This window comes from Acipenser ruthenus, chromosome 25 (genome assembly GCF_902713425.1).
Source record: "Acipenser ruthenus chromosome 25, fAciRut3.2 maternal haplotype, whole genome shotgun sequence".
Taxonomy (NCBI): Eukaryota; Metazoa; Chordata; class Actinopteri; order Acipenseriformes; family Acipenseridae; genus Acipenser; species Acipenser ruthenus.
In genome coordinates this window covers 7,048,876-7,064,225 of record NC_081213.1, presented here as the reverse complement: position 1 = coordinate 7,064,225, position 15,350 = coordinate 7,048,876, and the positions used below count along the sequence as shown (strand labels likewise).

General features: G+C 40.8%; 1 protein-coding gene across 5 annotated transcripts in view; it reads right to left on the bottom strand.

The window, feature by feature from the left end:
- Positions 1-3,660: 3,660 nt before the first annotated feature.
- Positions 3,661-15,350, bottom strand: part of LOC117413414 (arf-GAP with SH3 domain, ANK repeat and PH domain-containing protein 1-like) — a 48,192-nt gene continuing 36,502 nt past the window's right edge. For 2 of the 5 annotated variants that reach the window (XM_059000023.1, XM_034023874.3), the window contains exons 18-26: positions 12,819-12,904; positions 11,737-11,852; positions 11,068-11,135; positions 9,190-9,297; positions 8,690-8,876; positions 7,583-7,895; positions 6,825-7,002; positions 6,585-6,707; positions 3,661-5,445 (exon numbers count right to left, since the gene is read on the bottom strand). In XM_059000023.1, the coding sequence (XP_058856006.1) occupies positions 5,371-5,445; positions 6,585-6,707; positions 6,825-7,002; positions 7,583-7,895; positions 8,690-8,876; positions 9,190-9,297; positions 11,068-11,135; positions 11,737-11,852; positions 12,819-12,904 (1,254 nt within the window). In that variant the 3' untranslated portion in view covers positions 3,661-5,370. The remainder of the gene's footprint in view (positions 5,446-6,584; positions 6,708-6,824; positions 7,003-7,582; positions 7,896-8,689; positions 8,877-9,189; positions 9,298-11,067; positions 11,136-11,736; positions 11,853-12,818; positions 12,905-15,350) is intronic. The other 3 variants (XR_009308852.1, XR_009308853.1, XM_059000022.1) reach the window with 3 other exon arrangements.

The window sequence follows — 15,350 nt, the reverse complement described above, 5'->3', positions numbered from 1 at the left end:
TCATTAAAGGCGCAGTATCTGTCACTAGCCACCCAGGAGTCTCATGTTTCCCAACACAGATACAATATCAGGCTATTTATAAGATTGTTTGGCAGCATCACAGGGTCAGCTATCTGTCTTCACGGTATTTTTGTATACATGTTGTGAAGCATAACATGTGTTGTTTCTTTGCTAGATAAATTCAGTCCCTTTATTTAACAGGCTGAACACAAGAGACACCCATGCAAGCACGCATCTGCAGCAGAGAGTACACTGTTCAAAAACAGAGTTGTTTCTGTAAATATAGACATGTACTGTAAATAAAGCTGCCCACACACCTCGAGGGGCTGCGTTCCTTTCCAGGGTCAGTACAGTGGTTGTTCCAGGAGCTCCTCCTGGTCATTCCTATTTGAGGCACTCCATGCAATAATAGTACAACCCGCATTTCATACATATGTGTTCTTTATGGAACGAGTGACCTTTTAAAGAAAACACGAGTGCACAGCCACGAAAGTAAAACACAGTGAAAAGAAGATTCTTCTTATTTTGATCTTTGTTTTTTTTTTTTAACACATTTTACACTACGAACATAAGAACATTAGAAAATGTATGAACGAGAGGAGGCAATTCAGCCCATCTAAACTCATTCGGTTCCTAGTGTAGCAGCTGATTGATCTTAAAACGTTGTCAAATTGGGTTTTAGAAGGATCCCAGTGATTCTGCCTCAACAACATGATTAGGTAACCCATTCCACACCCTTAGCACTCTCTGTGTGAAGGAGTGTCTCCTGTCCTCTGTTTTGTCTATCTCAACTCTATTCCAACTGTGTCCTGTGGTCCTGGTTTCTGTGTTGTGCTTAAAGTATTAGCTGAATAGTTCTTCATGGCTAATTCCATTAACTCCTGGGATCGTTCTGCTTGCTTTTTGTTGTACTTTCTACAGGGTTACAATGTCCCTTTGGTACTGCAGATTTTTTTGATAATTTCTTGGTTTCCATGTTTTAATTTTTTTTTATGTTTTTCTTTTGCAGTGCAATGGTGGGCTCACAAAACAATTCCATAAGGTTGTGGTCTTCATGAAACTTGCCATAGACTGATTCTCTCTCTAATATTAGATAACATTTACACTTAAAAAAGCTGCTTCAAGACAGCAAAGATTTGTGAATAGCGTTATCTAACACTAGGGTAAGACTTTTTTTACATTACATTAATATAAAGTACATGTTTTTTGTTGAATCAGTTTAAATAAGTCTCTAGTTTCAGTATTTGTCATTCACATACCAGTGTTAGAGTTCCTGCTGCTGTTTCGGACCAGGCACACACAGGCAGCGTGCACACAGACAAACAGGCAGCATGTGCACACACACATGCACAGCCAGCACACACGCACACACACACACACATGCAGAGGCAGCACACACACAGGCAGTGTGCTGACACACACACAAACACATGCACAGACAGCACACATGCACACATGTACAGGTAGCGTGTGCACATGCACACACACACACCCAGGCAGCACACAAACACAGGCAGCATGCGCACTCACGCACACACACACACACACACACATACATACTGGAATGGTGGTGATCTAAATCTGAGCCTTTACAAATGCTCTTTTTTACAAAAACACAGTGGAGTGAAAATGGTAATACAGCTATAGTTACTTAAAAAGAAACTTGCTTGGAGAAATACAGTAAATTTACTTTCATGTTTATGACAAATCTTTCTCAGTGACTTGAATTTTGCCTACAGTGAGAAGCTGTGTTTAATATTTAATTACGATTCCTAATTGTATTTACCATCATTACGTCTTAAACCATCAAAGTCTTTCTCAATGTCTTCAAATGTTTGAGGGCATTGCAAAGGACTTCTTGTCATTGTCATTGCATTTATTACATCTCTTTTAGTATTTCTAACTTCAGAGATTCATGCAGGCTCCTAACCTCTGCTATAACACCCCCCTCCCCTACACAGAATAATACACTTAATAAACTGCTATTATTTATGCCAGGATTTCAGCTCAGTAAAGCTGTTGTAATGCAGGTGGTGTCTGTCCGGGACACGGCCTAGCTCAAGCAGCAGGAGCACTCAACCCATTCATTACCAAATCAGTTCGTGGCTTTTTCCATTGTGCCTTTTTGTTTTTTTAAATACAAAAACAAAAGAACACAAGAGAAAGTGAAAACAGTGATTTGGCTCAAAACAATGAGGGCACCTCCAAGGTAGGCTAGACTAAACAAGTTTTTATCAGTTCAGGTTTAGGGAGTACAAAAAATAACAGGAAATCAGAAGAGAATCATTGCAGCTAAATGGAGGGTGTTACAGATTAAAACTCTCTGAACTCATCTAATCAGTTAAAAGTCTGTAATTTAATATGAGGCTAGGCGACGGACCAAGCAGCTTTGAGGCAATAGTTAATTTCTGTATGTTGCATAATCATCAAAACAAAATAGATTATTCAAATTTCTGTGAGGTTGGGATTCATCCTGATCTACTGAAATAAAGTTTAACACTTCTGGAGGAAAGGCTGCCTCGCATGCATTTGATTAAATTACATTCCTCCGCCTCCCCCCCCCACTCTTGTAGTAGCATGTGGTACTATCTGTTATAAGCATGCCTAACTGTAAACCTAATATTAATAATGCCTGTAATTTTGCCCCTGCCTGAGTCAACCCCCCCCCCCCCCACCCCTTCCACTTCCACTCCACACACTTTTGCCTTACGACAACGGCAGAATCTAGTATATATATTCTGTGTAGTTTAACTGTGTTACTTGAGATAAAATGTATGTTACACTGGATTTATGATATGTAAGTGATTTATATATGATATGTGTGATTTATTCAGTTCTACAGGGACTTGATAGAATGGTTATATTTAGTGTTTATTATCTATTAATGTATTTCTTCAACACCAGCTTAACTAGCCAGGATCCTGTCTTCCAATTCCCTAATTTCCTTTCCCATCTGGTACATGTTGCTTCAATATGCTTCATTACTTTATACTCTATATCAGGGATATGCAACTTTGTTCCAACCGCTAACCAATTAAACCTTTATCCAGATCCTGAAGCAGTTAGTGATCTCATTATACCTATTAAACCTGGTATAGAATGGACCTCCGAACCACAGTGCCAATCCTTTCTCTCTCTGGGTATATGTTGTGCACAAACCATACCTACAGGACAGGGTTTTATTCACATCCCTGTACAGCAGCTCTGGAAATTGAATCACACCCATGGTCTATTACTTGCTGATTTGTTGACCTTGTGTACCTCAATCAGATGAGGAAATTCTCTATAGTATAACTGCGATATATTTTACACTAGTCTCCAGTGATACCTGAAACTCAAGTGACTTAATAATTGCAGAATGTTTTTGTTTGGTTTCTTGTCTGCCCTCATGCCATGGTTCATTTACCAGATACCGCTATTGTAATGTGAAGGCTGTGCTGTGTTTATTGCTAAGGGTTCAAGTCCTAAGAATCTTATTTGGGGTCTTCAGCTGTCCAGTGGCTGGTTTCAAAATGTTCTTTCTAAAGTTTCTAAAATTGATCACAGCAAGGTACTGTTTTAACTGAATAAAATCAAGCATAAGGAAACAACATTAACTTGAGTATCATGGAATATATTAAATGTAAACAAATGCTGCCAACAAAAACATACAAACATATATATATATATATAATATCTTTATAAGAATAACATTTACAAAAAATTAGAACAAGAGCAGGGAGACTGTTACAAATACCCATTTTTTAAAAACTGTCTAGATTGATATAGCTTCAGCATACTAATAAATGCATAACTAATACTTTGTGAATATGTCCCATACTGTACTAGTTCACAATATTTGTCTCCAAAGATACTTAAAAAACACTGCCCAGATTATTATTATTATTTAATTCTAAGCAGACGCCCTTATCCAGGGCAACTTACAATTGTTACAAGATATCACATTATTTTTACATACAATTACCCATTTATACAGTTGGGTTTTTACTGGCGCAATCTAGGTAAAGTACCTTGCTCAAGGGTACAGCAGCAGTGTCCCCTACCAGGGATTGAACCCACGACCCTCCAGTCAAGAGTCCAGAGCCCTAACCACTACTCCACACTGCTGCCCTGGTAATGTGCTTCAACCCTGCCTTGAAAGGAGCACATCAAATCATGACTATTCAGTCGCAGGTTTGAGACTGTGACCGACAGTGTTCATTAGTGCAATCTGCAACGGATTCTGACTGACAGAACAATCTAGCAGTTTGTTAACAGACACCCCCATGCCTGCAAAACTGACTGAAGTGCATCTAACGAAATGCTTTGAGAGAATACATTCTACCAGAAGAGGGTTAGCAATTTACTAGCATCCCAGAACCCTGCAAAATGGAAAGTGACCAGCAAAAAATACAATCAAATTTTACAAAATATTGTGTAATGTAATGGGCTAGTAATGGAAATCCCAAGATCAGGAAGGATCGCGGTGACTGAAATGGAAAGAGTTACAAAAATACTATGGGCATTAACGCACCAGAAAATGGAATAAATTCCATTGCATTCGTCTGATTTACTAATGCAGCCCTTTCTTTTTTTGCTAAAGAATGTAGCACTTTTTTTTTTAAGGCGCTCCAACATTTTTTCTTTCCATGCTGCAGCTTGTTGCAACTTGGTTCATCTTGCACACTGCCACTGTCCCTAGAATAACAGTACACGCCTCCTCAGAATGTTGTTTCATCTTCTTCAAAGTTCAGCAGGGAACAGATAGAGGCATACTCTCTGCCTACACACCTCAAACCTTGGCTTGTGTCCAGCATGGAGAATTGAAATGAGATTGTAAATCTTGCTGTATTTAGTAACTTTGCTCCACTCAGCTGACAACAGGCTCCTTCCCCAGCTGTCCATGGCACTGCAATGTTTTTCATTACAATAATCCATTCCGAGAAGTGTCAGAATCTTCTGGGTTATGCATCTGATATAAGCAATCCTGTAGCTGCTCTGCAATATATGTGAAAGCAAAGGTATTTTAAGATTGCTCATTTGCAAATATCCTTTTTTTTTTTTTGCATAGGCACGTAAGACTAAAACTACAGTATTTTGTACTGTACATAAGACAGTCCTTTTTGTGTGAGAATAAAGAAGAATGGTGGTTGAAATAATACAGAAGCTTATATACAGTGTAATTTGTATATAAAAACATATGACAAAACATCAATTTCAATATTCGCCAATATTTTACAAGCAATAAAGAAAAAAATGTTGTTTGCGTACACTAAACTGGTAAGTGAGACGCCCAAACAGATTTCGTAGTCTTTGTTTCTTCCCAGGTTCTGTTGTGCTACAGATGAAGTTTTGTGGAGATTGAGATCTGCAGCGTTTGTGTTGAAGGTCCTATTCTGGTATAAGGTGCACATAGTTGACAGGGAATGATCCTACTCTTGTTGAGTCTCCTTCAATATGACCAACCTGGAATAAAAAACAAGGTTCTGCTGTCATTCAGAAATACTTGACAAATTCAATGACAAACGGTTTGACTGCAAGACTTTTTCAATGTCTACAATTAAACCATATTTAGGGTTTAATAGTTATGGATGACTTTTTGTTGGAAGACTAGATTGCACAGAGCAATAGAACTTAATTACTTAATCTCAAACCACTTAGGACAGTTGTCTGTTCAGAAACAAACAATAACACTAAAAAAATGCCATCAATCTATGTAATAATGATGGAATGATTTTTAAGGATTCCAATGACTGTGGGACCGATTGCTCATGAATTAAAATAAATTGATGGGATGGTATAAATGCCCTACCCCCAGTAGTTTCATTGAGGTCATTGATAATAACAGGATAATAACTTAGCAATTAATACTTGTTGGTAAAGAACCAACACTGTGCAACATGACTGGTCAAGCCACTTGGGTAACAATGTGACTTTTTCTTCTTGTATTTTAGTGTTATTATTTAAATAAATATGAATCTTGCATTGTAACCCTGTACTGCCCTGTAACGTTTGTAAGTCGCCTTGGATAAAGGCACCTGCCAAATAAATAAATAATAATGAATAAATAATATTCAAATTGAATAATATTTCTGGAAGAATACTTTGTGGAATGGCTAAGTGCAACACTGTCAAGAGATAACCATGATGCAGCTTTGGAGCGACATGCACAAGCAATATGTCCGGCACTCCACATGTAGCAAAATAACTGCTCAGTGTATCGTGACCCAGCACAGTCAGCCGAGTGTTTCACGTGGCATTTACCAATGTGTGCTGAAGATTCGTTTGTAGCTCACAGGTGAATGCCAAGATTTCACTAATATACTGGATTCTTACAAAAGTATTAAATCCCTGGTGTAACCCAACATGCGGGGCCCTGATTCAAAGCAGGTGGAACACAAGAGATGTAACAACTTAGAAACAAATCCATTTTAGATGACGTGTGTGTATTGGTCTTCTAGCACTACCTATTCCCACTGCAAAGCCACGTTTAATGAAAAAGAGGCTAGCCATGATGCACCTGATCCAGTAAGATAGGTTACAGTCACTTTAAATCCATTCAAGTTCATAAAAGAAAAATATGGAACACAATGCTGCACACTTACCCACCAGTGCGAATCCTCCACTCCCGTGACAACTATCACCTCCCCTTTGCAGAATGTCAGTTCCTCAGCGTTCTCCACTTTACAGTCCACCAGGGCTTTCACCTTCTTCTGCTTTGGCTTCAGCTATGGCACATGGTGATAAATCAAGACAACAAGTCAGAGGTGAGATGCAGCTGAGGGATTTGAGTGCTTCTGTACAAATACTTTTCAAAACTGTACTGTAATCAGTGGGGCACTGACCAGCACAGACTTCCTTGGTTGTGGCACTGGAGCTGTGGCTGACGGTGATACCGAAGGGTGTCCGATGGTGGTGTTGTACAGATCCTCCATGCTCCCTGGGATGCTGGGGGAGGTCACCGGGGTCTTCCCCACCCCCCCATTACTGGTAGACCGTCTATACGATGTGGTCTTCTCAGAGCTGAAATATAAAGCAATTAGAACTGAAAGAGCAGTTCTCGATATAAGTGTGACATCCACACAGCTGCCATCCAAATGCTGGAGATGTTTTATTAATTTTTTATACACTAACCGGACGCTGCTCTCCTATTGCTTTCTTTGGCTAAGAGGTAACGACTTATGAAACTTACAAAAAACACTGCTTACCAATGAAGCGCTGCGCAGGGACCCTCAAACCCTGCTCTCAAACAGCTAACCCTGTCAGTGGACAACTCGCCCTTTTTCAGACAAACACAGCTAAATAATAACTTATGCCTCAGGTTTTATTAACTTCAGAGTTCCATTATTACCTCGCAACACATCACACAAATGCCCTTATCCATTAATTCTGATTCAATTTTTTCATTTATTTAAAAAACAGCAACAGCAACTGGCCGCTCAAGGAAAAAAAGGCCACCAGATGGCACTGTTTGTTAATCTAAGATCTTATTTTATTTAATGATGCAAATCAAAACAAAAACAGGCATAAAATTTGAGGAAATTAAAGGTTATCCCCATGTAAAGCTATACTCCAAGAGAGAGAGAGAGAGTTTCCAGGTTACCTGACTGGCCCCAGGTGAGCCTGTTGGCTGTGGGTTGCCTGTCCCTGCTCCAGCCCACTCTTCCGGGACTCAGACTGGGACTGGTTATCCCAGAACACGCTCTGCCGGTGAATGCGTGAGCTCTTCTCGCGAGGGGACTTGGGGGCCGATGACCAGCGGGACACCAAGGCCTCCAGCAGAGGGGGGCTGTGCCGGTTGGAAGACGGACGAGCAGCTGTCACTTCATGCGCTGGACGGGACAGCGGGTTCGAGGAGCAACGGAGCAGGGGGTGACCTTCTGGAGCCGAGGAGGAGATCTGGGGGTCTGAGCAGCCTGGTGAGTATGCGGCTCAGTTTAAACAATAATAATGGCTTCTTTTGTAAATGTGTTACTAGTAACTGCTGCCTCCAGCAGTCTATTGAATGCAACGCCCTGAACCATAGACCATTCAAGGCAGTTCCTAATCTGTAATGAACAGGACCTGCCTGAATCCAAATAACTATGTTTACCTTATCTGTATTGTAGTTTTAAATTCAAACATGATCTTCTCTATGCTGAAAACAAATACCAAGACAAGTAACACGTTCTACTCATTGGAAAGATTTTTTTACATGTTCACTTAACACCTTACTTCCCAGCAACTTTTACAAAATGCATGAACCTCTTTTAAGCGTGCAAAATAAAGTTTCCCCTGCAATAAAATCTTTGGTTCCTTTTTCGTATATGGCAAGTACTATTGCAAAAAAGAGATTGCATAAAAGGATTCAAACACTATGGTTTCATGGGCTTAAACATTGTTAATAGACAACTTCTCATTTTATCTTTGCATTTTAAGTTGTGTTTTACAGTTAGTGTATCTGCTGCTGTTGCAATACTGCAGCGCCATCTAGTGACAAATTAAACATGACAAGGCAGCCCTGTAGACCGGTAAGCAGACAATGCAACAGGCTAGGAAGCCCTGGCCTTAGCAGGGACTCCATGTTCTATCTAAAAGTTTGGTAAAAATCATGACACGGAAATATGGTTTGAAATTCTGTGTTGTCTCTACCCTGTACTCAGATCACTGCTACGTAGTGATGCTTGTGGATTGAAGAGAGTAGATGTAAGGGAAGTCCCAGCTGGCTTACCTCGTTGGATGCTTTTGGCTGGCAGTGGAGGGGCCACGTTTTCCACATGGCTGGAGTACGAGGATGAGCCTTTGTAAAGAAACTCGATGTTCTCATAAGTCTTGTTGGACACACCAGTGTTCCCTGAGCTCCACTGACTGGGCGACTTGGGGAGTGGCGACTTAAAAGACCTCTGTAGCGGACTGATCTGTTTGAGAAATGAACAGCATCGTTCACGACGTGCTGCTGCAATCCAAGCAAACATTCACTCCATGAACTACATTCATTACTTTCTCAGATCAAGAAGTTAATTGGCTTGTTGTAATTCAGCATATTTATACTTTAATTGGATGTCTGTATTTTCACTTTTACATGGACAACTCCATTTAAAGTCCACTTAAAGACCTTTTTTGGGAGGCAATGAAAGATCTCCCTGTATTATGAGCAGTGTTTTACTCGGTGGTTTTGTAAATTCCACAGTAATCTGTGTCTCAAATGTAGTTCATATGTGTCAAGGTTACCCTTTCGTCTAGGTCATCCTCACTATCATACATGTCCTGTTGCTGAGTCTCCCAGATGTACTCAACGTGGATCTGAGTGTTGAGCTTCCCCACCTGAGCCTGCTCCAGCTGAAATACAGAAAGCCACAATGAACACAGGACCCATCACAGACCACATTGGTAGCGATTTGTCACAACTTGACAAGGGAAACGTAAAAGGGGATACTTCATGCTATCCACATTCTCGGAATATTTAATTTTTTAATATCCCATTAAGTGTATTTTGTACAATTCCCTGTTGTTATTTCTGCTTAGGCAAAAAGAAGTTCACCGCTCTCAAAGAAGTCCTAGAAAGTTATCTGCATCAGAACAATAAAGGATAACGTTTCGACCCTTCGGTCTTCGTCAGACCAGGCTTAGTAAATAATATACGTAATTAGGCTTGCTACTTTTCGATTTTAAATTGGTAAAGCTTGTTAAACGTTCCACCAAAACATGAGTTTGACTGAAATATATTTACATAGGATAAATGTCAGTAAAACCACTCGCTGTTTTTTATTTTCTTGCCAAAAATAATCATTTAGAAATCATCTCTAGTTTGTGTAGTTTTTATACTTGCTGTCTGTCCCGTCTCCATTCCGCTCTGAATGTCTAGGGGTCGCGGTCAATCATCTCAGTGCTCCCTTAGTAGGCTACTGTAGTTCACTGTCAGTCATTTCACCCTGTTCTGACAGATCTTGTTGACTGAAGCAGCGCTAGAATGCTCTCATTCATTTAAATGACTGTCAATCATCAAGACCTGCACTGACTGTGCACTTTCATTTGCCAGCTACAGCGCCTGTCATTCAAAGCGCCTACTTTGAAGTTAGCGGGTTAAGGTGTAGGTAGGCTTTTGCTATAGGTATACGGTGACAGTTACTAGTTTGATTTGAAAATGGGGTGGAAGAGGAAAGCACTTAATGAGTATTGTGCACAATACCCTGACCGACAGCTGAGGTCTCTGCGGCAGGGCGAAGTGGGCCTGTCAACCTTGCCTTCCAGTGAGTCCAGCTGTGCTGAAGCAGGAGAGTTGTGGAGCTCAGACTGAATAATAAGTGCAAGTTAGTTCTGTTCAACTATCTAATGTTTTCTTCTTTGCATATTATTTTTACTCGTAAACTTATGCTATAAAAGTGCAACAGACTTGTATATGCTGCGTTTTCTACAATTTGAGACAATTTTTAAATTTGTGTAGGATCTTGTATAGCTCTGCTGTAACCAAACACTATTTCAATTAGAATGTTGGTAACCACAGTTTTGTTGCATGTTGAATATGATAAAGGGGTGTCGCTAAATTAGACATTTCTCAATGGCATAAAAAGTATGTTTTTCTTTTTTTTTTAAAACATAAAGGTCGATTTCACCAATTCTCTGCTTGAATTGAAAAATAAAGATTTAAAAAAACCTGTAAATTCTTTCTAAAATAAACGTTGATATTAATTGTCGATATGGCAAATAAATAAAAAATGGAATAGTAGCAAGTCTGTATATATATAATGTTCCAAGCAGAAACAGCAGTAGAGAAGGATAGAGAACACACATAATGATATTTAAGAAACTATGGATGATATAAAGCAGAAACTCCCTTATTCATATAATGCAATCAACCTCCAGTTTCTGGCTTTAATGACTGGAGTTACATTACTGCCTTTAACACATGACAGCAATGCCATTATCCTTTAAATAATACCATGAAAGCTTCTTTCAAGTACTGCTATCCATGCATATCCTATGTGTGTTTGATATTACAGGTCTTAAAAAGTATCACATAGCATGTATTCGCCAAAGGAAAAAAAAAATGTTGATGTTGCAAAACCTGCAATTACCACCTCAGGAGTTCTGTAAAAAGTGTTCTCTTACCAGCTCTGCACACTGTGTGTGGTTTAGACGTTTTCCTATGTCCAATGCAGTCTCGCCAGCTCCATTAACTAGAAAAAAAAAGAATACAAGTTAATGAAAATCATTTACTAGTAAGCTTTTATTCAGTCAGGAAACTCATGCGACTATTTATTAAAACATAGATTAGATAACACTACTGCATTATACATATTTTATACTACATTCTTTGGCCTTTGGCCTCACCTTTCGAGGTACCCCTGCCCATACCCCTGCAGATAATTAGAAAGGCTGACCATAGGGAAGCCATGAGCAGGGGGGTAGGATAACTGCTCTCCCCCCGTCAGACGAAGCCAAAATGCAGGTGGAGGCTGGGGAGGAGGAGGCGAGCTCTGGAGCACAGCGGGACATAATGGACTGAGGTAAGATATAAATCCTTTCCTTGCCGTTCATTGGACGTGTTGTTTATCGAAGGACAAATAAGATACTAGCTATTCGAGTGACGATTTGATCTGGTATTGGAAGCGCCTAAAATATGCTTGATGTTTATAAGTGATTTGATCTGAGGTTAAAGCGAGTTCCCTGTCAGAACCACAGCTTGCTTAGTACATGGAAACTCCCTGTATTATTGTGATTTATTCCCTCCAGTCACTCCAGGCTGGGACTGCCCAGACCGATGAACTGTCCGCTCACCAGTTTGTAAGGCTGCCTTTCCCTTCAGCAGCAGCTTGAGACACTCCGTCTTGCTGTACAGGCAGCTGTAATGCAGGGCTGTGTTGCCTTCAGTCGTCTTCTTCTCTAGACTCGCGCTATGAAGAAAACACAGGGACGTGATGCACTTTCATTAGCAGGGGTGTGAAGACACACTAAGATCACGATACAATATGTATCACCAATGCAGGTCGTATAAGCTTCGTATGCATTGGTCTTGAGGGGCTGCTTTGTATGATTACGTTTTGTTAAAAGACAATACTTAAATAAGGAGTTCATACATTCATACCAACTACACATCACACGTATTCATCGTTCAAGAACCATTTGGGAGACAAGTAGCTATGCAGTGCTCGAAACACCATTCACACTTCTATTATGATATGACACACAGTGGGGAAAGTACGTAACTTCCCCACTATTCACTACCCACACATTTTTCAAAACTCTGCTTCACAAACTTTCCCACATTTCACAATGCTTTGTGTTATCACACAGGCTGTCATCAAAAGCATGAAGTAAAATAGCAGGCAAAAGTTGATGAAATGTATTTTAGAAAAGACAACATTTATCTCTTTGAACAGTTCTTTTAAAATGTCATAAAACATAGTGAAAGCATGCTAAAGCATAGCTAAGCAATGTAAAATTCCGGAGAGCAATGGTAAAGTATATTTAAAAGCATGGCAAACCATGGTAAACTATGTTAAATGCATAGTAGAAACATGAGTCAGCTGCTAAATGACTGTGGGTAAACTTGTATAAGGTCCTTATGCAGTGCTTATTAGTTATTTTGCTGTATGACTTACACATGAAAACATTTTGAAAAACATAGCACATGTACAATATACTGTAAACATGGAATAACCGTGAATTATTGAAATCGTGAAATGACAAGGAAGCACGGTATATTTGATATGAAACATTTATCTAATGACCCCCAAAGCCACCTGGAATCACTGTAATTAAGTTAGTTGTGTTAAACACGTTGCTAGTGTAATGCAAGTTAGTGTGTCTTCTACATCGATAAAGATATTAAGCACCGGGGTAATACAGTATATAGATACCTGTTCTGTATAAGGAATTCAACTAGAGCAAGAGAGCTCCTGTCTGCCAGCCTTACTGCCAAGTGAAGTGCCGTCTCACCAAGATCCTGACAGGACAGAAGAAACACAATCAAAAGTCTGTTAACTGCAACTGAGCACTGGAAAGAACTTTAAGACAGAGTATTGCACTAGAATGTAGTTTAGCTGGGGATTCCCTGCTTAACACCAGGGCTCCTGTAACATTAGAGCCCTTAGTGATGTATATGGGAGGACGGAGCTTGGGAGACAGCTAGTGGAGGGCGATGCTTAATAACTATGCATCACTGAGTGGGATGTGAATATTTTCAGTAGAAGCTAGTTAGATCTGAGAGACTGGGGTGTAGCATGTTCTAATATTTAGATTTGTACCTTTGTATAGCCATTAGGGACAGGCTGTTTCAGCTGCCTGCGCCTCAGTTACACCCAGCTACAAAGCGATATGGAATTAGGACCACCATGAGAAAGCAGCTGGCGGATATAATCATTTCTAAAAACATGTTCTTTGTTTGATTATTTTTAAAACAGAACGAGGGTTCCCCCTCCATCCCTGTGTTATTTTGTGTTTGTTTATTTTGATGATTATTATATTTATGTCGGCGAGCGCCATATGTTTTATTGTTTTGTTTAGTGACAGCGTAGCCATTTGTTTATTTTATACTGTTTAGGAATGTGGATGGGAAGCCATGCTTTGCCTGGGGTCACTACACTATGGCCGGGACCCCACGGAGGGGAACTGACGGCCACAAGGAAAGGGGGAGAGGTCGGGAGAACAGCTCCCCCATCCGCACTTTCGCGGCCGGAGATCATGTGGTCGGAGCCCCACGGAGGGGAGTTGCCGGCCATGAGGAAAGGGGTGAGGTCAGGAGACCAGCTCCCCCAGCCGCACTTTCGCGGCAGGAGATTGTGTGGTCGGAGCCCCACGGAGGGGAACTGCTAGCCATGAAGAGGAGGGGGAAGGTCAGGAGACCAGCTCCCCCAGCCGCACTTTCGCGGCAGGAGATTGTGTGGTCGGAGCCCCACGCAGGGGAACTGCTGGCCATGAAGAGGAGGGGGAAGGTCAGGAGACCAGCTCCCCCAGCCGTACTTTCGCGGCAGGATAGAGTGTGGCAGGAGCCCCGGAAGAGGGAGCTGCCGGCCACGAAGAATTGGGGGGTGCCAGAGATTCCACCATGGCCACCCCCCAGAAACAACTTGCTTCCCCCTCTTCCGGGACTTTGAGACTGAGGGGGGAGGTGGCCGTTGGGGCCAAGTGTGCATTGCACAAGGGGGAGGATATGTAGCAGGGCGGTAGTAAGCCCTGCTTATTGATATGTGTCTGTTTGTTTTATTTTCAGAACGAGGGTTCCCCCTCCATCCCTGTGTTATTTTGTGTTTGTTTATTTTGATGATTATTATATTTATGTAGGCGAGCGCCGTATGTTTTATTGTTTTGTTTAGTGACGGCGTAGCCGTTTGTTTATTTTATACTGTTTAGTAATGTGGAAGGTGGCCATCTCCCGAATTAATTAGGTCACCTGTTATAAAAAGCCTGCAGCTCTCCAACTCAGGGGGGAGTTCAGAGGAGGAACGAGAGCTGAGAGAAAACGAAGCAAAACAAAACTTAAAACTCCAGGAACAGTGAAGGCATTTGCTCAGCCTGACCTGGGTTTTGTTATTTATTTCTGTGTGCGTGATTTGTTTTTGTTTACCTGTTTTATTTCTGCTCTGCGAGCAAGTGTTTATTTTTGTTTAAACATTTATTTTTGGATTATTTAAATAAAACGGCGCCCGCGCCACTGCACCGTACCTTTTGTTTTTGTTGTGCCTTCTTCTGGTCGACCACTCGTCATCCCTGTCACAGTCACCCATAGATATTAAGCACTCAATAGTGCTGGATTAAGAAGTACTAAAAGAAACTTGATAAATTCAATAACAAACGTTTCAACGTTGTTGAAAACACTGAAAAAGACTTCAAGTTGAATCATTTGTCACTGAATTTATTAGGTTTTCTTTTATCTTTTTCTTAATGCACAACTGTGTGTATCTGTGGTTAGACTTGAAGACTGAGAGAGAGAGGTCTAGCAGTTATAGCAGAGACTGAGGAGAAATTATGTTGTGGTTAAAACTAAGGAGTGTGAGGCTGTGTGGCCAGTGGTTTGAGCAGAGGGCTGAGCTGCAAAGACAGGCTGAAATAACTGAATCTATTTAACCTGGAACAAAGAAGAAATAGGGAGGTTATGATTGACGTCTTTAAAATGTTAAAAGGAGTTGACACAGTTAACCCAACCAGCACAGAAACCAGGACCAGAGGACTCCACTGGAAATTAGGAAAGAGGGAAGGAGACACAGAGAGTGGCGAGGGTATGGAATGGGCTACCAAGTCATGCTGTTGAGACAGAATCACTTGGATCCTTTAGGATCCAACTTGACAAAGTTCTGAGATCAATACTTGGAACAGTATGATCAGGATGAATGGACTCCTCTTGTGCGTACATTTTCTTATGTTCTTGTGAAACAGTGTGGTGTAGTGTTTAG